This window comes from Conger conger, chromosome 4, assembly GCF_963514075.1.
Source record: "Conger conger chromosome 4, fConCon1.1, whole genome shotgun sequence".
Taxonomy (NCBI): domain Eukaryota; kingdom Metazoa; phylum Chordata; class Actinopteri; order Anguilliformes; family Congridae; genus Conger; species Conger conger.
In genome coordinates this window covers 50729539-50753884 of record NC_083763.1, presented here as the reverse complement: position 1 = coordinate 50753884, position 24346 = coordinate 50729539, and the positions used below count along the sequence as shown (strand labels likewise).

The following is a 24346-nucleotide window of genomic DNA, read 5'->3' as shown; positions in this document are numbered from 1 at the left end:
CAGGAGAACATAGCAGCAAAGAAAAAACTGTTACAGCTGAGGTCTTACTTCTCAGATTGATCCCTTTAAAAATCGTTGAGCCACATCAGTCTGGCTCACCTGAACAATGTGGGGAAGACAGGTATTGTCACTGATTAGTCTCTTGACCCGAGGAAGAGGGCGAATGATGGCGTTATCCTGGTCTCTGGACACAGAGAAAGAATGTTAACACATTCATTTTAAGAAGATACATAACTTCCGTAATGCACTGTAACATCATGAGGATGTCTATACAGTACAAATGTATTCTGTATAGCGAGGGCACAGATTGCAAAGAGAATGTACAGACTATTGAGCAGGTACGAGTTTTGGACTGGTGTTAAGGAGACATGCACTCTGCTAAATGGGTACGGATTGCATTGGGAAGATATGAACTCTGGTAAAGGGGTTCGAACAGACCAGAGGGGGTACGGATTGTGCAGAGGGGATACAGACATCGTTGAGGGGGAAAAGACTATGGTACAGACTTTGTTATGGATACGGGCTGGCTATGTAGCATTGAGGGGGTGTGTACTGTATTTATGGGTATGAGCTATGAGGAACAGACAGGTGCTGAAGTGGTACAGTCAGTGCTGAGGGGGCACGGACCATGTAGAGAGACACAGACAGGTGCTGAAGTGGTACAGACAGTGCTGAGGGAGCACGGACCATGTACAGAGACACAGACAGACAGGTGCTGAAGTGATACAGTCAGTGCTGAGGGGACACGGACCATGTACAGAGACACAGACAGGTGCTGAAGTGATACAGTCAGTGCTGAGGGGACACGGACCATGTACAGAGACACAGACAGGTGCTGGGGGACCCAGACACACACCTGCTGGGGAAGTAGGAGCACATGGTGATGAGCATGTTGAGGATGAGCGTGGCCAGGTCCGTCTCGTTCATCACCGCCTGCCCGCTGGCCAGCAGGCACCACTTCAGCTGCGGGATGGCCTGCAGGGGGCGCCAGCCGTCCATGCCCTGCGCCCAGCACCGCGTCTTCGCCGTCAGCGTGCCCTGGGTCCAGAACTCCTGCATCTGTGGGACAGAGAAGCACACCAGACTTAAACCAGGGCAAGGCGCGGGAAACAGACTGCAGAACGGGGTACGTCAAAAGACTCACAGGGAGCAGGAGAACACGGCACAAAACTGCACAGGTGGTCAAACTCACTGCATTATCTCATATAGCTACTGAAAGGTGACTCACTCACAAGTTGAGGGGAAAAGGGCAACTGAAGAAGTCACCAGACAAGTCTGACGTGACCAGCCTGAGAGACATTCAAAATTTAAATTTCAAAGAAGCAGGCAGATACTTCCTTGGGGACCACAGGGCCATAAATAAAGGAGGCAAATACAGAGTGACAGACGAAAGAGGACTGTTTCAATGAATATCTACCATTTTCTTTGTTAGCATTCATACAAAATGATGCAATATACAACACATCCTTGCTGAGCCTGGAGAAAATGTGGTGCACGTCCACCAGTGTTAAAAGCCTGCAGGCAAGCCAAGCTTTAAGCATTTCTTTTAACACTTTAAATAAAGTTTTCTTTCCCGAGCAAGGGTTGCACTTTTTTCTGTTTTTGACAATATAAGACAAATATTCAACTAAGTTTGCTCGTGTATTACTCGAGGGCACCTGTTGATAGCCATATGTAATTTTAGAGCACTCATCCAAAGCACAAAGCAATACTAGAAAATAAATCCAACTAGTGTTAACGCGGCAGTGTTTTTGAGATACAAAGAAAGAGTAATAACAATCAACTCATTTATGTGTACCGTGCTTTGCAAGGTACTGAAAGACATCAAAAATGAGCTGTTTTCAAGAACACGCCACTTTCAAGAACGCTACATTTTTCAAGACCGTGCCGTTTTCATGAACGTGCCGTTTTCCCGTCGTTCTGCTGTGGTTTCAGTGTTCACACAGAAGGCCTTGACGCAAAAAAAAAAACCCGAACTGAATTTCTCAGACGGTTAGAGGAGTGTCATTTCCTTCCTGTGAGCCGCGTTAAGGCTACATGCAGTCCTGACGGTCTGGGTCCCGGCGAGGCCGCCTGGGTTCAGGCCGGGCTCTGCCGCTAGGGGGCTGGACAGAGGCTCACCTCCTCAAAGCTGTAGGGACCCCGTCGTTCCTTGTCGGCGTTGCCAAAGTACCACTCCTTCTCGCTCTCCCTCTTCATATCTGGCGATGCTTCGATCACGTTGGTCTGGAACGTACACCAAAGGTATTACATACAAAAGGTATTCGTACAGTACAGAACAATCTAATGAGACAGAGGTTGAAAGACATACATGCGCGCACACAGACAGACACACAGACACACGCAAATGCGCACACGCACACACCTGCAGAGGGACAGTGGCTCGGCTGGTGTGCAGGTGTGCCAGGGTCAGCAGATCCACCAGAATGCGCACTCCGTTGGAGTCCATTACCTCCTTCACGTTTTTCTGTTGAGACAGGAGGAGGCAGTGCTGCTTAGTGCCTAACCTTATACACATATACTAAGGACCCAAGCCCCACCTATTTCAAACATTACATGCACCTCAGGTGAAGACTATCACTAATAACTGTAAGTGAGCCAAGCCTGCACCTGCCAAATGGCTGAAACAGGTGTAGACGTGGTTAATACTTAGATTAGAGGCAACCAGGAAAAACGAAGCCACCTCTCTCAATCCGACCGAAAATCACACTCCAGTTTAACTGACACAGCAATGTCCTCTTTGGATTGGTGAATTTCCACCATTTGTGTCAAGAGCTTCGACACAACAACCACAAAATAATTACATTCTGTTTTACATTATTGTTCATGACAGTAGTAGTACTGTATACGGTCATAGTCATAGGTTATCGTTGTGGAAGATCTGATTGGTTCAGCCAAAGAGCTCAGAACACACTAAATGTTCCACATTGGGCACTAACTGAGCTGAAGCAAATGGGGGAAGGGCGAAAGGAAACAGAAACGTCGGGCTGACCTTGTTGAGAATGAGTTTGTTGAGGAACAGGATGAGTCTGTCTCTCTCCAGTCTGTCCGTACACTGCCCAGAGAGAGAAAAAAAACCATTACATTCCACTTCAAATGTTTCGCAATCTGAGAGTATTCAAGTGAGTCAAACTAAGGTGGACTGACAGCCCCACAAAACAAGCAACCAAAGCACATAGAAAAGCAAGAAGGAAGAGAAAGGCGAAGGAACAATGCAATTACATAATATAAAGGAGACGAGTGACTAAGAGTCCAGAGTAAGTAGTAACTAATCCAGTAAATAGTCCAAAGTAAATTTGTTACGGAGGCGAAATTAGGTCGGAAAGCAGAACATTACACTATACGCACCATGGGGAAATACACAATGGCTTTGGATTCAAATCCTTTTCTACGCTTTACTGAGTTTGTGTGGTGCACTGGAATCTAACTCTGAAAAACAACAAACCCCACCTCTTTGGTTTGATTGAATTGCTGGAAAAATTGAGCACAGAAAATAATTTGAATCCAAAACAATTATGCATTTGACAGGTCTGCTGGGTAGGAAGCTCCCGGGGGATGAAGAAGAATAAGTGGAAAGAAAAAGGTAATGGAGAAAAGCAGTCAGATTTGGTGGCGTGCGATGCTGGGCCCTCTATGCCAGCGGTACTGACCCGGTCCAGCATGCCAACAATGTATTTGGTGTCAGCGAAGGGCCCGATCTCCTCGAAGCACTTCCCGTAGACGATGGTGAGGGCCTGCAGGCAGAGGCACTTCATGTGGACCTTCGGGGTGAGCAGGAAACGGTGGTAGAGCTCATTGAAAAACTCATACCTGAGAGGTAAGGAGAGAGAAAAGAGAGAAAGTATATTTTCATTGATGTTTTTTATCGTTTACCATACCTGGCAACTCGGTAAAGATGAGGCCTTGGCGATTTCTTCCTCCGGAGGCAAGAATGCTTGTATCTACTACGGTGCGGGCTATTGAAGAGCATGTCTTACATTTACTGTAAGACCATTTTTTAGCACACTGAAACTTGAAAATTGAATCCCAGCGATTGATGACTTTTGCTCATTTGAGTAGGGGAGCGCAAACCTGGTATGCATTACATCAGGAAGTAACTTGATTTCATGCAATGAGGGCGACTCAAGGTCACAGATCAGTGACCTGAAATACACGGCCTACAGAAATAATTGAAGTGTGGGAGAAAAGGTTTTGACTGTGGTTTTGAGCGATTCCCACTCTCCACAGAGAAAGCGATGTCTTACGATCTCTTGATGGCCCCGGTCTCCTCGTTCTCATCCTCTTCAAGCAGCAGACGTAGGTAATAATCTCCGATCTTAATTTCATCTGAAAGGCACTCATATTTCACCTGCACAGATAAAATGATAGGACACACAATTAAACACAACATTCCATATCATATTGTATTTCACCTACATGGATAGGACACAGAATTAAACACAATATTCCATGTCATATCTCACCTACATAGAGGACATAATTAAACATCAAATTCTGTGACTTTTGTTCAGCTCCAAACATGAAAACATGAAAGCATATTATGCATATTATTATTTAATTCCTCATTTACAGGGTCGTTGGAAGCACTTGGACTAATCGTGTCCCATCGTGTGCTTATGAAGGTCAGTGCAAATTAATGAACAATTAATCCCCATTTCCACAGTGAACTAGGCAGTGTGATCCACAGTGCATCTTAATTGTAACCCTCTTAAACAACTAAACAAATAGTTCAGTCAGACACACTGCTTAATGCTGCACACTAATTATACACTACTTAATAGTCCCCAGAATACAGTGTGAAATGACTGTACTCTATATCAGCTACCATGTCTTCAAGCTCACAGTACACTTACTTTCATATAACACTCACCAGAGTGAGCACTCATGCACATACAAGAGGCCACTTGGAACAAGTCCAGTGTTTGCTAAAGCATAACGAATGTGAAGTGGGCCCAGAGGGGAATTTCTTCCCCTGAGCTGGGTACACTACTGCAGGAATACCCTTGACAGCAGGGATGGGCAGGTTTGGTCCTGGAGGGCCAGGTTTCTGCAGGTTTCCGTTTCCAACACTGGTTCACTCGTAGATTACATGACAGGAAAACATTTGATACAGGGTCCAGACCAGGGTCAAATATGTAATCGTTTCGGATTCAAATATTGGATACTGGATTTCAGTGCTCCTTTGCCTGGTGCAACCCAACCAACATGAGCACTTAACAGTATTTCATAGGTTCCAATACACCAGACAAGCTCAGGAGAGCATAGAAAAACAATTACGTATCTGACCCAGGTCTGATGGGGACGTCGTTCAAGAGCTTCTAAAGTTCATCAAACGTCAGACGGCATAAAAGAAGGGCTAATGAAGTAATTAAGGCCAGTAGTTGGCATGAGATCCAGAAGCCGTTAAGGCCCTGGTTGCCCACCCGTGCTCTACAGAGCTCAAAGCCGCCCGCCCCCGACCCTGACCTCAAACTCCTGGTGGTTCCAGGAGATGACGCTGCTGCTGCCCAGCTCCCGGTCCACGCCGAAGGCCCGCATCTCTCCCTCCAGAGCGTCCCGAAGCTCCTCGCGCGTCTTCAGGTTCCAGATGAGGTTGGACCGGGCGTGATCCAGCTGGAACCTGCAGGGTGGACGAGGGGAGGTCGGGGGTTGTGGATGTGGTGGGGGAGAGTGGTGGGGGTTGAAAAGGTGTGGAGAGGAAGACAGTGAGTGAAAGAGTGGAAGGGATAGATAAAGCAGTCAATACAAGGGAGAGAGAAGGAAGTTGACGATGGAAGGAAGTGTAGATGGTTGTGACGAGGACAAGAATTATGACTAGATTCACAATACCGTACTAGTGACCAGGGATGCCATACACCAGTGGTAGCCAATCCTGTTCATGGAGATCTACCATCCTGTAGGCTATAATTTCAACCCTAATATGGCACACCTGACTTTATATTAATTAGCAGCTCAACACAACATTGAATGAGGTGTGCTTTGTTAGGGTTGGAGTGAAAACCTACAGGACCGGAGATCTCCGGGAACAATGTTGGCTGCCGCTGCCATACACCATACGTAAATTAAATGGAGCACGTCCAGTCTTCCTGCAGCAATAGGACAGGAGGCCTTTTTATGCATGCAGTGTGTTGTGCTGTGGTTTGGGTTCAACCCCCTACTAAACATATTTACTTTGAATATTCAGATCTACAAATGGCCAGGTCATGCACGTTGCACAGGGTCATGTGCAAATATCAGGACGCAGGCAGAGAAACAGAACCTGTAGTAGAAGAGCTCCCAGTTCGCCTCGATCTTGATCCTCTGTCTCCTCTTCCGCAGGATGACAGGTTTTTGGTTCGGGTTCTGGAACGACCCAAAACAGCGTTAGGCAGAGAATCTCTTGTCTCCTGTTGGTCTGCCTGAGTGTCAATCATCTCTCCCTTGGCATTCTGACAGAGGCTCAGCCTTTGCCTCCACTTGCATGGGTGGACAACATACAAATGGATCTTAAAGGAGTAACATGGTGATTGGTCACACTTTCTAGGTTCTTGTATGCAATTTGCACAAGACGGCATTGAAGAAACACGATGAAAGTATTAAATACGTGCATTCTTTAGTTTTGGAGAAGTTAGCCTTTTAAATGTATTGTCCTATTTTCAAACGGTTATAACCCCTGACCCAGTTTGGCCTCCTGGAAAGTGGGGGCACGCCATAGCTAATTGACAGTTCTCATTACCACACCCGGACAGTTTGGGTGAACTTTTACAGTGGGAACTTTAGGCTTAGAAAACTAAATGGCTGAATAATAAAAAAAATTATGCACATTTGTTTTATTGTTGCCTAAAGACAAATGGCAAGTGACACATTCAACCAGCATGTTACTCCTTTAATGGCTGCAGCAACTTCAATGATTATGGCATTAATGGTGGAACAAACAACAAACGCTGCTAAATGGACACAACAGGGAATAGGATATAGAACAACAGACCCATAAAAGTCACTGAATGTTGATTGGCATGTACAACAATGCTACCCTTGCTTAATTATCATTATAATACATTACATTAATGGCATTTGGCAGACGCTCTTATCCAGAGTGATACACAGTTGATTAGACTAAGCAGGAGACAATCCTCTCCTGGAGCAATGCAGGGTTAAGGGCCTTGCTCAAGGGCCCAAAGGCTGTGCGGATCTTATTGTGGCTATACCGGGGCTCGAACCACCAACCTTGCGTGTCCCAGTCATGTACCTTAACCACTACACTACAGGCTGACTATCAATACATCATAAACCTGCGGACGCACCCAATCACAGATAACTGACTGCGGAATTCCCTCCTGACTACTCAACACAGGCAATAAACCTCCACTGTCAAAATAAATCACAATAAAAGCACATAAAAAAACAAAAAAAACCCAGCACCACTTTTGAACATAGCACAGCACAAACAGATACACAATACACCTTACAAGGAGTGGACCCAGGGAATGTATGTTACGCAATGGCTAATGGTTGTTGATGAGGGGTGGGGACTAAAGGGTGACAGGCCTTGGATTGGTCAGCATAAAGTTCTACTCACCAGGTTATTCCTGTCCTGCTGTATTGATTGACAGCAGGTAGCCAGAGAGGACAGGGCGGGGCAGGGGGGGCAGAGACAACATAAAGACATTATTGTACCTTGCTCTTGTTGAACCTTGAAATAATGTATTGACATGGTTACACCAATGCGTTTTCCCAATGGGAAGTGCTGTTTTTAGGGCCAGGGAAATTACGGATATCCACTTCTGGTGGAACAACGCTTAAGATATCAGTCAAACAATAATTACCACAAGAGAAATTTTCTTCCAGAAAACCTAAATTCCAGGTGCTTAGCGGTGTCACTTCCTTAAAGGGTGGTTAAAGAAGCAGCAAATTAACTTCCTGATTCCAGAGAATTATTGCGAATTAAAAGTCATGCCAGATGGCAAGCTGTAAAAAGCCTTGCAAGTGTCTTCTCCTATTAAGGCAAGCTCCACAGGCACCTGACACCACAGCGTGTGAGAATAGCCCCCTGGATAGTCCAAGAAAAGCACCAGGAAGCAATGGGCAGTTCAGCCTCAGAACAAGGGGATTCTGGACAGATAACCAACTTCTCTCGACCACACTTTTCAGAGCAGACGGGATGGAAGAAGATAACATTAAATGACTGCAAGCAAAGGGACAGCACCTATGGTCACCAAAACATAAAGCTTATTTCAATTTTACCAAGGAGAAAGCACCAAAAACAAATCAATTCAACAAACAAAACCCCCGCAATGTGCCACGCAACCCAAGACAAGACCGCGCCAAGCCGTGTTAAAACAAGCCGCATCGAAGCTGCTGTGATCCAGAGAAGCAGCCGGTTCACAAGGCAAGTGTGCAGCAGGCTGCTTGCCAAGCCAATGAGAACAGCCCAGTCCAGCTCTGAGCCAATCACCGCAGTGCTTGCAGTGCCACCCAGCACCAGCAGGTGGAGCGGTGCTGAGCAGTTGCGGGAGTGCGGTGGTAATGGGCATGCCCGGATCACTCTGAAAGGAGGGAAACGTGAGCTCACCTCTTTCTGTGCTATGCCCATCTTGTCCCTCCAGTGCATCAGCACGATGTCCGCCTTCTCCTTAGCAAACTTTTCCACCTCCTTGGCCGCCTTCCCCGCCAGCCTCTGCCACTCTGGCACCTTGTTCCGTCCAAACTGGTCCTGTAAACGATAGGGTGGGCACTCAGGGTAGAGAAACCGACCGCTTGAAATAAGAGATAAAATGGCTACCTGCCAAGCTCGTTTCATCTGACAAAGTGGTGCTAATGGGGAAAAAAAAAGTAAAGGGGACTGTTCAGTCCAGTTACCGTGGCAATCTTGAGGTTGTCTCTGATGTGCATCCTGTCCGTATCTTTCTCGGGCACAGGTTCGGTGCTGTCCAGGTATGCCAACAAACCTGTTGGCTACAGAGGAGGCAGAGAACAAGTGTCAACGTTCACATTCCCAGACAGATAATTAAGGCTGTATGCATGCACCAAATTTCTCAATGGACACTCCATGTCTTTCACAAAAACAGGAAATGCAACCCCTGGCCACTTCTGTAGTGTACCTAACACCCAATGCTAATATGCTAATATGCACACCAGAGTGCATAGTATACACCTGCAGAAGAAGAGAAGAGAAGAGAAGAGGAGAGGAGAGGAGATTCATTCAGCCACTGAAACAATGAATTTGAGGAGTGATTAGACAAAATAATTAAATAAATCTTAAGTTTTGCCTTGGCAGAGTTACAACACTGACACAGCTCTTTGAAAACTTCAGAAACTGGCCATACGCTGAGGGGAACCTTCAAATAGCCTGGCAGATGTTACTCATTAAAACAGACTTCTCCCCACTGTGAAAACAGGAGGAAATCTCAGTAAAACAACACAGACCTTTGCTCATCATGAGGAAGCACCAGAGTCAATGACATTGGCCCTATAGCTCAACGGAGGGCCATCGGGTTAAAAAAAAAAAACCCAGCGAAATGTCAATTGTGTGACAACACATGGACTCCCAGCATTGACAACACTAACTCAGACAATACCTTTCACTATTATTGTTAGTGTTGTCAACTGATAGTTTTCCACCTGGGAGTCAGATGTGAAGAGTCCCAACAGTAGCACTTATTACCCAAGAGAAAAGACAACCAGGGCCGGATATGGATTTGAGGGCCAGAGTTGATGATACCGGCTGTGTAGGATATGGGGATGGGCGATGGGGAACAGGGTTTCTAACTCAATATTATGAGTTCAATTACGAGCTCGGGAGCTGAGTAAGCAGTACTTTTACTGCTTCAGTAACATAACCAGCTGTATGAATGGATAATGTGTGCAAATCGGATGTAATTGTTTTGGATTCAAATACTTTTCTGAGCTCGATTGAACTTGACCTCGATTGCCTGGTGCAACTGACCCAATCAGGAGGACCAGAATGCAGGATTTGCACTTTTCAGATCATTTCAAAGGTTCCAATACACCAGACAAACTCAGTAAAGCATAAAAAACAATTCGAATATAAAATAATTGCATATTTGACCCAGGTCTGCAATGCCGTTTGTGTAAGCTCTGGATAAGATAATCTGCTAAAGGCTCAAATGTAATGTAGCGTGCTGCAATACGCATATATCTCTCTGTGTGGGGTCTGCTTGTTCTCACCAGTATCCTCTTCAGCAGGTTCATGGCGATGGGGTTCTCTGCAGTCCACAGTCCCACCAGATGGCGGCTCAGCTGCCTATAAGAGAAAGAGCACTCATTTTCACCTATTTTCCAAAGGTACAGTACTGTGTCTTCAAAAAGAATTGTAAAGCGAAGTTGATTTCAAAAATATGAAATGAACAGTTTTAAATATTGACAAGTTTACTGTAAAGAGTAGTGAACAAAAAATACATCAAATCAATATTTTTTGTGACCACACTTTACCTTAAAAACTGCATCAATTCTCTCAGGTACACTGTCCTGCTGTTTTATAAGAAAATCAGCAGGGAGGTTGTACCAAACATATTTGTACCAAACCTATTCTGCAGACATTGACGCTCACACTTGACAGCTAAAAATCTAGGGTGCCTAAGAATTTTGCACAGTCCTGTACGTGGAGCAGCCAGTAGCCTAGTGGCTAAGGTACATGACTGGGACCCACAAGGTTGGTGGTTCAAGCCCCAGTGATAAGATACTTGCAGCCCTTGAGCTTAGTCGAATCAATAGCATCGGCTAATAACTAATGTAATATAATTTTAAACAAGTATAAAAAACAGAAATTGGGAGAGGGTCTGTACACTGAACTGCCTTCGGAGACAGCCCTCGTATTCACTCCAGTTCTTGTAACTAGGTGGATTAATCAGTAGTAAAAAGAGACAAATAGCAAGAACATGACAGAACACGTACCCATCTGTTTATCTGTAAAGTGAAAACAACCTCAGATACTAAAGTGCAGTGAAACTTCTTGTAACAGAGGGGAGCTTAAATCCTGATGGAGCTTAAAAACATCCCCCAAAGGGACTTTCATCAAACAGTATGCGTGTAAACTCTTTGATGAGCTGGCTACCTCAGGACAGCTGTACGTGGTCTGTGAGGCAAAAGAGTAACCAGCACAGCAGGAACTGCGGTTCTGGTTGAACTGACACAGTCTGGAGCTCTAACCTGTGGGTGAGCATCCTCTGGTCAGCGCTGATGGTGAACATGGAGGTGTGCAGGTGTCGGGGCAGGGCTCCCTCGCTCAAAGCCAGCTCCTGCATCTTAGTGGCGATCTCTTTGTCCCCTTCCTGAAGCCAGACGACATACGATGCTTATGACCACAGTCACTGCAGTCGCTCACTTTAAGGTTGTTAAAGAAATACCCATATGGGTACTGCTTTCGACATTAATGATAGGACTCCGGTAAGTTGATACAGTGATGATAGTTCAAATAACTATAGTTGTACTTGATTCGACCAACATTTGTTAGAGGGATGACGATATAAGTGACCACTGCAGTTACAACAGGGATGAGAAGATTACCAGAGGTTATGAGGGTGACACGACACTGAGCAGGCTCACCTCAATGATGGCCTTCATGACCAGGCCCGCTCCCTTCACAATGGCCATGGAAGGGTGCTGTGGAAAGAAACATGGACGCCAACTGAGCAGACTGGAGCACAAAGGCAACAGATCCCATCTGCAGTCACTGCGCACCCTGAATCCAGACACCATCAGCATGGAACCCCCGATACATTTCCCATGAGAGCTGTGTGGATTTTTCTAAGAACTTCACATTTCTTGAGAATCCCCAGAGCCTTCCCTCCACCTTTCTACAACAACTCTCAGAACAGGCTTCAGACAAGCTTTACTGGGAAAGGACATCACCAAAACAGTGCAGTCCATATGTATTTGGACAGCGACACATCTTTTGTTGTTTTGGCTCTGTACTCCAGCACATTGGAATTGAAATGAAACAAAGAATGTGAGAGTAGTATGTTATAGACAGTCACCAGCATTTTCAGGGTATTGGGTGAACCATGGAGGAATAACCACCTTTTTATAGGCATTTTAGGGGACCACAAGTAATTGGACAGTTTCTTAGCTGAATCTGATGGATTCAGTCAGGTGGATTCCATCGCTTTCTTAGTGCAGGTACAAGAAAGCTTTCAGTATCTAGTCTTGATTCTAGGGGGTCGGATACAGGACTGTAGACTTGTAAAATCGAAGAACGAAACCTCGATTTTCCCGGTTTTCCACCACCCCTATTCACCCCACTGCCCCCCACCGTTCTCCTCACCCTCCCCACACCTCCCCACACCTCTCCCCTCCACCCCACCTGGAAGAGCTTGAAGAGGGTCCGGCCGTTGGAGGCCACCATCTCCAGCAGCATGTCAAACTGCTGGCCCTCGCTGGTCTCACTGTAAGGGGCGCAGAGGGCGAAGGTGAGGAAGTCCAGAAGTGAGCTTATCACCAGCGCACCGGTGCCGTATTCCTGAGGAGGGAGTGAGGGAAAGAGAGAGAGGGGGGGGGGGGGGAGGGAGAGAGAGAAAGAAAGAGGGAGGTCACCAAATAACACAAATACAAAGCAGCATTGTGAAGCTTGCGGGATATGTCATCATTCAAATCTCCTTAATTTGCACTTGTTACAGACTTTGTTTTGCTGTGATCAAAGAATAATACAAAACAATATTGAACGGGGCCGGGAACTGCTTTATTCATAGAATACACAGGATACAGGAACAGCAGTAGAACAGTATAACAGCACTGCTGGCAGGTTCCACCAATATCTTACTTAGGACAGCCAAAACAAAAATATGACATGTAATATAGATCATTGATATTTGAAAGCACCGTCTTATGCCTTATTTGAACTGCAACAAATGCATTTACGAGTCACATACTGTAGTAACGCTTTCCTATTTGCGAAAGTTCTAGCTAGTGCTAGTTAGTCTGTCAGATAGTGAAGTCAGTGTCATCTGGTCACCCCAACTGACCCCACACTCACCACATTACTAATGAACTTCTCCAGAAGGTTCTCCAGGAATTTCTTAGAGGAGAGGAGGGAGGCCTTATTCAGCTGCTCCTGACGCAGGTCATAGTCATCATGCATCGGCTGCAAAAAGAACATGACCTAGTTACTCATCTCTTATCATTATCTCCATCACCATGACAACACCACATCTCATCTAATGACTGCCATCTCATACATGCAGCCATGACCACTATAGTAACAGAAATACCTTTGCGCAAGAGAGTGTGTGTTTGAGTGTGTGTGTGAGACACTTACACACATGAGGGCACAGAGCATGTCGATGGCAGCATGCGTCACCCCGTTGTTGTTCCTCTTAAGGGCCTTGACTGTTTTCACCCCCAGCTTCTCCCTGAACCTGGAAAAAAGGAACACAAACGCGTGTATAGACACGTCGACACAAGCCAGCAACACAGGCAACAAACACTGCACATGCACAACGTCCTTTAAAATGAAATGGCCGATGGGGAGGTGGGAGGATTCACTCGACCTTGGACGACACATGGATATGGTCTGCTATAACCACCACTATGAAGGATTTTATCAATATTTTTATCAGATTGCTTTTACACAAATATGAGGGGGACTTTTCCTATGGGACACCTGGACAAGCTAAGAACTCGAGACATTCTAGCAGAATGCAGAATTCACTCAAGCAGCCACAGACTACATTTCTCTTGCCCACGCGAGACAATGTTAGTAATACTTCAGAATCCCCTCAACACTTTCCCCCTCCCCCCTCACAGCAAAAGTGTCAAGAGGTATTTGAAGACACAGAAAAGAGACAGACAGTAGATTGTGAAATGAATGTTTTCATATTTACGTTCCGCCCGGGGGTCCAGCCACCTGACCAGACCTTAGAATGACAGAGCACGCCTGTGTTACGCAGTGGTTACCGATATCGGCCCACACAAGAGAAAAGAGAGAGCGAATAAGTGATAGGGAAAGGAGGGAAGGAGGAGCAAAAGGAAGAAGGAGGAGGAGGAGGAGGAGGAGGAGGAGGAGGAGGAGAGGGTGGGGGTTGCATGGGTTTGTCACCTACTTGGGGAGCTGGGTGAAGGCCTGGAAGCCAGCCTTGGAGGCCACCAGCCGGCGGATGGCCTGGAACTGGCTCTCCAGTTCGGCGTTGGGCCCCGGTAGCTCGGTCTCCTGGGATAACAGGGCCAGAATGGCGTTGTTGATCAGCTTCTCCTTGTTCTCTGAGAAAAGGCCCTGTAGGACATCGGGGGAGGAAGAGAGAGAGAGAGAACTGTGAGGACAAACCAGCGAGGGCACAGAGCTCCGCTCGGTGGTGAGCAAGGAGGAGGGAATGCACTCACGTCTTGTGTGACGGCGTGAAGCACTCCGCTGTAGGAGATGTTGGCGTTGAATCTGAAGACCGCATCCCCAAAGTTTCCGTCTGAGGAAGAGTACATGAAAAACTTTCAAAACAAAGTAAAAGCAACCTTGAGACATCTACAAGAAAACGGCCCTGTCACTTCCAATTTTTACTTGGCAAAACTTAAAAATAAAAAAGTAAAGGCTCATCAAGTGCAAGAGAGGTGAGAATACATTAGCGATCGCTAATGCTGCTGCCAATAACAGCCAATGCAATAGTCTTTAATTTACAGTTGTTAATCCATCTGAGAGTTCCATTATCCTTTGCTCAGCACTTAAGTTTTTGGTTTTCCACATCAGGCCCTACATTTAGCCAAAAATGTATGTGTGGAAAATCACTGTGCTGAGGCAGATGCACATTTGAAGAGTATGGAACAGGCAAACAAAAAGTGTCCCAAGATATTGACCTGTCCTATTAAAATCCCTGTAATAAGTTGGGGTAGAAACCAGGACAGTTCGACTAGCCTGTACTCTAGTGGCTAAGGTACATGACTGGGACCCGGAAGGTTGGTGGTTCAAGCCCCGGGGGTTCAATTCCCACAGCTGTTAAGTCCCTTTGGATAAAAGCATCGGCTAAAAATAACAAATTATTGATTATTATTACTGGGAGGTGCAGCCAGGAACTTGAGGTGCAGACTCTCCACCTCCTCGTCCACGGGCATGCTGAGCAGCCCCCAGCGCTGGCCCCTCTGTGTGGGGGACATCTTCACACACACGTCCCGGTTCCCGGACGCCCGGACCCCATCCAGCAAGCTGGCCATCAGGGAGTCCCTGCAGGAGCACACACAACCAGGTCAAACAGTCACTACACAACCAGGTCCAACGGTCACTACACAACCAGGTCCAACGGTCACTACACAACCAGGTCCAACGGTCACTACACAACCAGGTCCAACGGTCACTACACAACCAGGTCAAACAGTCACTACACAACCAGGTCCAACGGTCACTACACAACCAGGTCCAACGGTCACTACACAACCAGGTCCAACGGTCACTACACAACCAGGCCCAGCGGTCACTACACAACCAGGCCCAGCGGTCACTACACAACCAGGCCCAACGGTCACTACACAACCAGGTCCAACGGTCACTACACAACCAGGTCCAACGGTCACTACACAACCAGGCCCAACGGTCACTACACAACCAGGCCCAACGGTCACTACACAACCAGGTCCAATGGTCACTACATGCAAAGGCACAGGACGTTCAAAAGACGCACACACTCACAGACAGACAGAGAGTCAGAGAGACAAATACAGGAACACACAAGCATTCGCAGCAATACACACAGAGTATGGTTACTATACACAGACAGATGCATACTAAGACAGTGCTAACACACACAACATGCAACAGAAATATGTACATATTTACAGCAGAGGACAGGGGAGCAGGGATTACACACACAACCACACAAACCTCCTTAAAGCACAATATAATACTGACTGCTGACCCAAACTAAGAAAAGCAACAGATACTATGTACAGAAGTCCAGGCCTGCATGGGTCAATGACTCGTAGTTACAGTACCTTTCTGTGGAAGAGTACTTTCTGATCTGTCCTCTGATGAACTCCGCCGTGAACACCTGGGGGTTGTCTGCATCACAGATGAGTGCAAACACCTGCAGACAGAGATAGCGACACGACACGGCAGGATTAAGCCAATTAAAAAAGCGTTCATAAAAAAACACTGATACCAGCACTAGAATTATCACTGATAGGAGCTGTGGGAACTTTGGGATTCAAAGGTGAATTAATCCCCCTCAGTGCTGATTATATACTGTTTATAGCGGAACTAGTTACATTTATCTTGCTAGCATCTTACAAATGTATGTTTTTTGTACTCGTCTTTGGTGGGTAAAAATGTTGATTTGTTGTTCAATTTGACTCTGGGACTTTGCAGTCATCGGATAAAATTTCCTGTGTTTAATCAGCACTTCAGAGAATGGAGTCATACTTCCCCATATGGAATTAACACATCCTCTGTGCACAATAACTGGCTCTATGATTCAAGAGTACAAACAGATCTGACAAGGCAGAATGTTAACCTTAAGTCAGCTGTTTCAAATTGGGTAATTTCCTCACATGACCCACATACTCATATCTGAATATTTATTTGGGCTTGTTGGCAATTCCCCATCCATTATATCTAATGTGCAATGTACAGTATATCATAATATAAAAATAAATAAGAGTATGTCCAGGATTCTATATAATGAAGATAGATTTTCATTATATTTCATTGTATTTTGAACTGTGGACATGTTTTATAGACTATTTTTTTTTTATATGTTAAATTATAATAAATGGTTGTTTTTCACCAGTTTACCTCAAACTGCATCAGCTATCATGCAGTTGGGTGGCAGGGTAACTGATTATTGGAAGGACCTAAAGAGACAAATTCACATTATTTGGAAGACAAGGGAGCACTTGTAGCAAAAGGGTCTGGTTTGACCATGGAAACTCAGGTGACAGAGCTACAGTTCAGATATCCATATTGTGAAACCACGTGTAAGCTGGACTTCCCTATCCTTTGACATAAAGTACATCCAGTTTCGTTTTTCCTTTCACTTCAGCTAAAACGAACGTCAAGTTGTTTGCATTTTGGGATTCTGTGGGGCTCTTTCACCAGCTCTGCCGTCCAGCTGGCCCAATGTTTACTCTTGCTTAACTGAAACCGCCTACAGAGATGGAGGACTGAGGGTGGAGCAAAAGAATGACTGACAGCCAATGGCAGGACGTGTGTGAAGAGCCGTGATGAGGGCGTGCCCTGCAGAAGCCCCAAAGCTTCAGTTGCTGTACCTTCGTACTTCCTGCCCTGCTTTACATAGCGCATGCCACATACGTCACAGAGCATTCCAAGCAATTACAGCAAGCAAAGGGAATGTAATGCCTAGTAACCGACGTCTAAAAGTCAATGAAAAGTACATTTTTCAATATACCGGTTTCCTCACTATGTGCTGAGTGGAGTGCACGCCTAACAAGACTCCCATTTAAACCTGGGAGGCGAGCTCAGCAGTGTGCCCGAGATGCTCTTAAACCAAAGCCACAGGGGTGTGCATGGGCATTTCTTTATATGAACATTATTATTATATTATTATTATTATTAATATATTACATTTTCTCTCTACAACGCGTGCTACAAACACCAGGAGTGCAAACACTACCTTTCTCCTACTAATCCAAGTCTAAAAGTAGGTTGCTGGAATCAGCTTCTGGTCTCCACCCATGTAATGCTGCTTTCACGCTCAATGAAATAAGGACCTGTCTTGTATAGGTCTGAGGGCCTAGTGCAGGGATCATCAAGCACAGGTTCTTTTCTCCTGGGGAATTAGTGCTAAGGATTGGCCAGACTGTCTTCCCTTCTGACTCCCAGGTAAAGTGAGGGTGGAAAACCAGCAGTTCTCTGCCCTCAAGATCCCTGGCCTCGTGCATTGTGTCCTAAGGCTGCCTTCACCTTGAAAAGGGACCCCCTCGCAGAAAGATATGAGAGCGTGAAGTGGAGTTGAGGCAATGAAGGACAGAGGAAGGGTAGAGAGGGTTCGGTCACTTGTGACCGGACTGTGCTTGTGAAGGTCTCTTTTCCCCAGTAGAAGGGATCGTACCCACCTCCCCAAAGGGCTTGATTGTGACTATGTTGTAGGACGCTGGGTCCCTCTCCACCAGACAGGTCTCCGTGAGAGCTAGGATCCTCTTCACCGGCTCCTGACAGGAGAGACCACGCTGAGGTTAGTCCTCCTAACACTCCACACTGCACTGTCTCTCCCTACACTTACAAGTTCAAGACAAGCTGAAACAAAAGGGCAGCACTAGCTTCTGCAATACAACGTATATGAGAGTGAAATAAATCTTTTGGGGTCAATTTACAAAGGCCGAGGAGTCGATTTGACTGACGGAGGGGGACAGTAAAAGGATATCAATTGGAGGGGAATGGAAAATTGGCATTTCATCGACATACTGGTACATGATGACAATCTAAATTCAAATAGTTTCCCAGCAGGTGTATGGAAAAAAGACTTTAGCGTGAAAATAGTTAAATAGTTTATAAATAGTTTCATTTTTCATAGTTTCATTTTATGAAATATATTGTTCCTATGGTCATGAAATGAGGAATAAGTCAATTCTGATTTCAGCTTGTCTTTATGCAGTGAACTGCTTCCATGAGGAACCCTCTCTCAAAAAACAATCTCAAGGTGTCATAAAACACCGCCGGAGACTTATCCTTACCGTGTGCCGAGAGGGAGCGATCTTCTGCACGACGAACTCGGCCAGCGAGGTGATGCAGTCGTCCGCGCCGTACTTGCCCAGCCGCTCGGTGGCGAAGCCCTCGAAGGTGAGCGGATCTTTCCGGAGCCGCAGCGTGATGCCGATGAAGTTCCCAGCATGCTCCACGGCACTGCGGATGATCTCGTCCCGGTGCTCCGAGGCAAAGAGGTGCTGAGAGGAGGAGGAACAAGAAAAGAGAGGGAAGAGGTGAAGTTGAGAGAAAGGGGAGAGGGGAGGGCTTATAATAGGGCAAAACGCATTATATAAGAGCCTGTTAAATACCTAGTATTTAGCATGCACTTATTAGGTAACCATTTTGATTTCATAGGTAAGTACTATGACACGGGCTGCAAAACGTATTTACATAGTACTTAGATATAGTACTTACTGACTTTGTTTCATAGTACTTACCACTGAAATAAAAGTAGTTACCTAATGATTACACCAGTAGCTACAAGGTAATTAATGGGCTGTAAAATAAAGCATTACCTAAAAATCTTTCTGTGATCGGTGACAAATTATTCATTTGCATAATATAAGTTAACATAAGTTTTTAAAACCTGTATAAATGCACTGTATGCATGCACACACTTGCATTCCCACACACTGGGCCTGATTTACAAAGATCTTTAGCTTAAGTCTTTTAAAACACGTGAAACTAATAACACAACCAATGATTGGTCCAAGACGAATACCATGACCAATCATTGGTCCATAACGAGGACCGTAGTACGTACCAACCGGCTGAAGCCCCCGTACAGGATGCAGAAGCCCCCTTGGTAGTCGGAGACTTCCACGAAACCTTCCACTGATCGGTAGTCATAGGAGCAGAGCACGCGGTTGGTTTGTGGGTCGATCTGGTCGACACCCCCTGGGGTAACCTCCAGGACCACTGACCGCCTTGTGTCACTCCAGTGGTGCTTGTAACAGTTGTAACGCTGTGGAGAGAAATGAGTGTTACAGGATTGTGACACTACAGTGGTGTGGTAGGCTTCCTTCGTACTAAAAACCACAGAACACATACTGTCTTTAAGGTGGGGGAAGCCTGCAGCAATAATAGTGAGAATGGCTCCTACGAAATGGAGGTGTGAACCCGAACGCACATGCAGACGCAGTGGACCACTGGTCCTTGGCCGTTCTGGAAAGTGTTACTCTGGTAAGCATGCCAAATGATGCCACTCTGGGAGGCAATGCTGGCGTAAATTTTTCCTGGCAGGAAATTAAAACAAAGAAAAATTTCCTATCTCCTCCACTAGAGACTATAACACCAAGTTTTGCGAGTGCCTACAAAGTGTCACAGTGATGCAATACCACAATTATTTGCAGATAGGAAATAAGCAAACTGTCAAGGTTAAACCGTTTCTTTTTATGACAACATTCGCCAGTACAGTCAATTTTAGAGAGAAGCTTTTGGTGAGCCAGTGTAACTGAGGGTAAGTAAGAGTAATCCATAAGAAACCACAGGAAGCTCTATTGATTGACAGAGATGAAAGTCACCCTTGAGGTAGATGTGTTCTGTTATAAATTGGTCTACGGAAATGCGATTGTGCTGATAAAAAAGAAATGGAAAACACAAACGTAGGGACAGAGATCTTATTCCCGCGCAGGAAGTCTAACTGGAAATTGCAGAGCGTGATCTTTTCTTAATATAGCTAGTCAGTCTTTCGCCATACTCAGCCTGAATTCCGTCATTCAGATGGGTGCTTAATTAAAACAAGTAAATGCATACTTCAAAGGCCCGCTTGACAACACAAACAGACACACACACAGTACCAACCCTGCCAGTTATCTTGCCCTCTGAGAAATCTGTTCGGAATCTCTGCAAGGGGAGAGAGAGAGAGAGAGAGAGAAAAGAGAGAGAGAGAGAGAGAGAGAGAGAGAGAGAGAGAGAGAGAGAGAGAGAGAGAGAGAGAGAGAGAGAGAGAGAGAGAGAGAGAGAGAGAGAGAGAGAGAGAGAGAGAGAGAGAGAGAGAGAGAATGCAGTAAAAGAATGCATTAAACAACGCATATTCAAATACGCCATGATCAACATGCGTTTATAAATTTAAATTTAAATTTATAAATTTAAATAATAAATAACGCAACAATTTTCCCAACATGTGGAATACTAGCAAAGGGCTTTAATGAACATAAACACACAGGTGTGCACTTGGTTTTCAGACAGAAACGGACATCGATGGCGGTGCCCAGTCGCTCTCTCTCACCAGCGCCTCTGTGAGCAGCTCCGTCCTGTGCTCCGTGGAAAACTTGAGGGTCTCCGACTTCTTGCCGCTGCCCTTGCGGAACGTAAGGCTGAACTCTGTGCCCTGGCCCTTCCCCACAGGGCCGATCCCGCAGATGTCCCCATAAGGCCACTGTCACAAACAGAAATAATATATTAGTGGGGACCTGAGAATCTACAATGCAAGACGGTCAAAAGGAAAATAGCTCCTCATTACCTGATTGGTAACTTCTAACGTGGCGGGGTTGTAAGTGGTGATGCCGTGGGTTCCAACAGAAAAGACTCTTTTATACCTGCAAAAACAACCAAAAACAGGATTTAACCCACTGTGTGGAAATTACCACAATTGAAACAAACAGATCACACACAGGGGTTCAGGGACTAAGAATCAACCGTCAGAAAACCATCCTCCTTCATCTCATCAATAAGCCTCAACATGCCAACAGGGGGTTAAACAGGGAGGTATAACTCTGGAGCACAAAACATAGTACAACACCCGCACAAATGGAATCAAGGCAATTACATACATAATATGCTTCAGTGGTACTGGGTACAAAGGAGGATCTTTTGCATAACCCTGTTTGGGAGAAATAGCACAATCCCGACCTGTTTCTGTAGCAAAACACAACCCCTTCTGCTATACTGATCACAAACAAATCAGGCTCATAATTACTAGTCTGTGGGTATGATTTGCCTTAATTATGCAAAAATCTGCCTCCCCTGGAACCTGTAGAGAATTCAGAAATAAAGAGCAAATGCGGAATAAAAGCACCAATCACCTTAAGGGCGTTGAAGCTCAGCTTCAACTAGAAAAAAACAAAACGAAATGTTTTGCATGATAGCCAAACTACTGTGGGTAAAATTCAACTGGGCTATTACACAGAACATGTTCATGTTGGATCTGGGCAAAACAAAACATAGAGATGATGTCATCAAGTCTACAATACGCAAAAAAGCAATGAGACTGATGCCCCAGATTTAGACGTCAGCAACTGGACGTTTAATATAATCTTACAATAGAAATGAAACCATGAAGTCTTTAGGCCTACTCACTTAGGCCTACTGAATGACCTGCTTTTGTTCCCATTTGTGTAATGGAGTATAAAATGACACCCTGAAATCCACACTCCCTCCTTCACTCATGCATGTATAAAGACATTGGACAATCTTGTGTGGAAATCAACATCCTGCTTTGGGGGAATAAAATAAAAAAAGTTGGAAGATGAAATGGCTCCCCCTTTCTGGAAAATTCTTTGCGGATCCCTCTAACATCTCTGCTGTGCTCCTAAACCCTAATATAGAAATAAGGCGATTTCTGCATCAATGAGAGGTCCTAGCCACATCCGCAAAGCACGCTGGGATAGCTGGAGCCCCGAGGCAAGCGCTTTCAACGAGGAGGCGACCCCGTGTGCCACATTGAGGAAGGAAGTGAGGGTGACGGGGCCACGGCGCTTACAGCCAACCCGCCGAGCAGCAGGGGCCCAGGCAGGCTCCCTGTCTCCCCCGCCCACAGTGCTAAGTTCTCGTCAGGTCATTCAGAGTGAAACGGGGTCCTTGCAATAACTAAGGGGGCAACTACTTCCAAGCAAATTCATTATCGTGCACTTCGAGTTTCACCATCTCACAATGCAATGCTGAACCTGGAACTTGACGATTACGGTCACAAACCGTAGGACTGTGACATATCACAGTATCTTGCAGTTTAATTTGACAACATGCTCTGCCTGATTTATCCGAAGGCGCTCTGCAATCCCAGATCCGAAACTCACGAAATCAAGAAATCACGGCTCCATGCTCTGAGCAAGTGTGCAGTCTGCTGTCAGACAGAATATAACTCTACTGCTATCACATGCTACTGGCATTGTATTTCAGTTTCTTACATAATGTAACATTCATGAATTATGAATATGGCCATAAAACAGGCTGTACTGATCACTCTCATCAGACCTGCTGAACTGCATGTTGGCCAAGAAGTTTCCTCACTGAAGAGATGTAAAACTGCAGTTCTGGGAATACATGTGAATTCAAAGCAAAAAAAGGCCAAGAGGAGGATCTCAGAGTGACGCAAAGCCAAAGCACAACTCAAAGCACAACTCACAAGGGTGAATTGAGAGCAAGAAAGGTAATATGGACGCTCTCTCCTCTCAGAGCCTCTAACCAAGGGGATTGCCTTACTCAAAACCATCTGGTGCAACAGAAAATATTTTGTTACCACACATAGCATAGTGGAAAAAGAAAAAGAAAACAGATGTGCCACCTTGCTGAGTTGGCTGAATCGTAGTTCAGCTCATTTGTCGTTACACAGTTATATAGAGCAGGGACTATATAAAAAGATATGTGCTTGCATTTGTGTCAACATATTACTCAGCACACAACATTGGACTGGACTGATGATATGTTCAAAGACAAAGGGTAAGATCGTGGAAATTCAACAAATTGACTAATATGCTAAATGAACTGCTCAACACTCAGCATAAGTGTACTATGAAGCAGCGGTCTTGAGCAACATGCTCACCATAACAGCTGAAAAATGAACACTAATAAGCACATTTTATTAAAGGAAAAATACTGAGCAGCTCAGTTGTGAGTGTGTAGGCGTGAACATATGGTGTCCACATATACAGTGTCTAGATTGTGTTTTTCTGGGGCTGTCGAGTGATGTATCCAGCTGCACACTCCTTTTCTTCACTTTTCTACGCTTTCCACTAGAACACAGCCTTAACACAAAGCAGCCCCCTTTGTGCAGTCTTCTGGGCACAGAATGCAGGCATAAAATGGGAGTGCAACAAGGTGGTGGATAGTTGATTGAAGAATCTCCCAGGGAGGAAGGGTTTCATACAGTAGGGTATCATGTGCCTAGTGACACCTCTGGTCACTCAGGAAACAGCCCTCCAGGACAGATGACAGACCGATGCCCCAGAATCGGTGTTGAGTCCGCTCCACCAAACCCACCTCAGCATGGTATTTCTGTTCCACAACCTCAAACGCCTAGTCGTAACTGTGGATGGCAATCTTTTAGATTTTGCCGAGATCAATGCGGAAGTGATTCTTTTCATGTGGTACCAGTGCCTAATCAGTACCTGAACCAATGTGAAAATAAATAATAAACATTCACGAATGTCCTTAATGCAAAGGCATGGCAAAGTGAACAATTGAATAGTTTGATTTAATTGTTTAAATGACACATTAAGTTTGGCATTTTGACCAAACAATGTTAGTTAGCTTGCTAACAGTACTCGCAGTCCCTGACTGAGAGGACAGGGCGAGTGGAATGTTAGCTTGTGAAGGTGTGTGGCACCAAAATAAGTGTTGTGATTTGGTCTGGTAGGTACCGGTCAAATGGTAGCAGGTTCCATAGTGGTAGAAGATTTTGCCACACAAGCAGAATCGCAACGGACCGAAATCCACAGCTCTGACTAGGGACATGTGGACTACAGGGTTCAGCCTAAATTTCTGGGAAGCACCTATAGAGCCATTCAACAG

General features: G+C 45.4%; 1 protein-coding gene across 5 annotated transcripts in view; it reads right to left on the bottom strand.

Annotated features, from left to right (window-relative positions):
* The window catches only part of LOC133126175 (dnaJ homolog subfamily C member 13), a 62673-nt gene that overhangs the window by 18617 nt on the left and 19710 nt on the right, over positions 1 to 24346 (bottom strand). For 2 of the 5 annotated variants that reach the window (XM_061238100.1, XM_061238104.1), the window contains exons 3-31: positions 21081 to 21156; positions 20847 to 20996; positions 20420 to 20461; positions 19380 to 19580; positions 18604 to 18813; positions 17986 to 18081; positions 15907 to 15998; positions 14976 to 15142; positions 14314 to 14393; positions 14037 to 14206; positions 13818 to 13850; positions 13253 to 13352; positions 12971 to 13078; positions 12302 to 12457; positions 11545 to 11601; positions 11149 to 11270; positions 10168 to 10243; positions 8839 to 8934; positions 8552 to 8692; positions 7559 to 7576; positions 6260 to 6342; positions 5467 to 5620; positions 4245 to 4348; positions 3651 to 3810; positions 2993 to 3055; positions 2366 to 2467; positions 2122 to 2226; positions 857 to 1059; positions 100 to 184 (exon numbers count right to left, since the gene is read on the bottom strand). In XM_061238100.1, coding sequence (XP_061094084.1) covers positions 100 to 184; positions 857 to 1059; positions 2122 to 2226; positions 2366 to 2467; positions 2993 to 3055; positions 3651 to 3810; positions 4245 to 4348; positions 5467 to 5620; positions 6260 to 6342; positions 7559 to 7576; positions 8552 to 8692; positions 8839 to 8934; positions 10168 to 10243; positions 11149 to 11270; positions 11545 to 11601; positions 12302 to 12457; positions 12971 to 13078; positions 13253 to 13352; positions 13818 to 13850; positions 14037 to 14206; positions 14314 to 14393; positions 14976 to 15142; positions 15907 to 15998; positions 17986 to 18081; positions 18604 to 18813; positions 19380 to 19580; positions 20420 to 20461; positions 20847 to 20996; positions 21081 to 21156 — 3250 coding nt within the window. The remainder of the gene's footprint in view (positions 1 to 99; positions 185 to 856; positions 1060 to 2121; positions 2227 to 2365; positions 2468 to 2992; positions 3056 to 3650; positions 3811 to 4244; positions 4349 to 5466; positions 5621 to 6259; positions 6343 to 7558; positions 7577 to 8551; positions 8693 to 8838; positions 8935 to 10167; positions 10244 to 11148; positions 11271 to 11544; positions 11602 to 12301; positions 12458 to 12970; positions 13079 to 13252; positions 13353 to 13817; positions 13851 to 14036; positions 14207 to 14313; positions 14394 to 14975; positions 15143 to 15906; positions 15999 to 17985; positions 18082 to 18603; positions 18814 to 19379; positions 19581 to 20419; positions 20462 to 20846; positions 20997 to 21080; positions 21157 to 24346) is intronic. The other 3 variants (XM_061238101.1, XM_061238102.1, XM_061238103.1) reach the window with 3 other exon arrangements.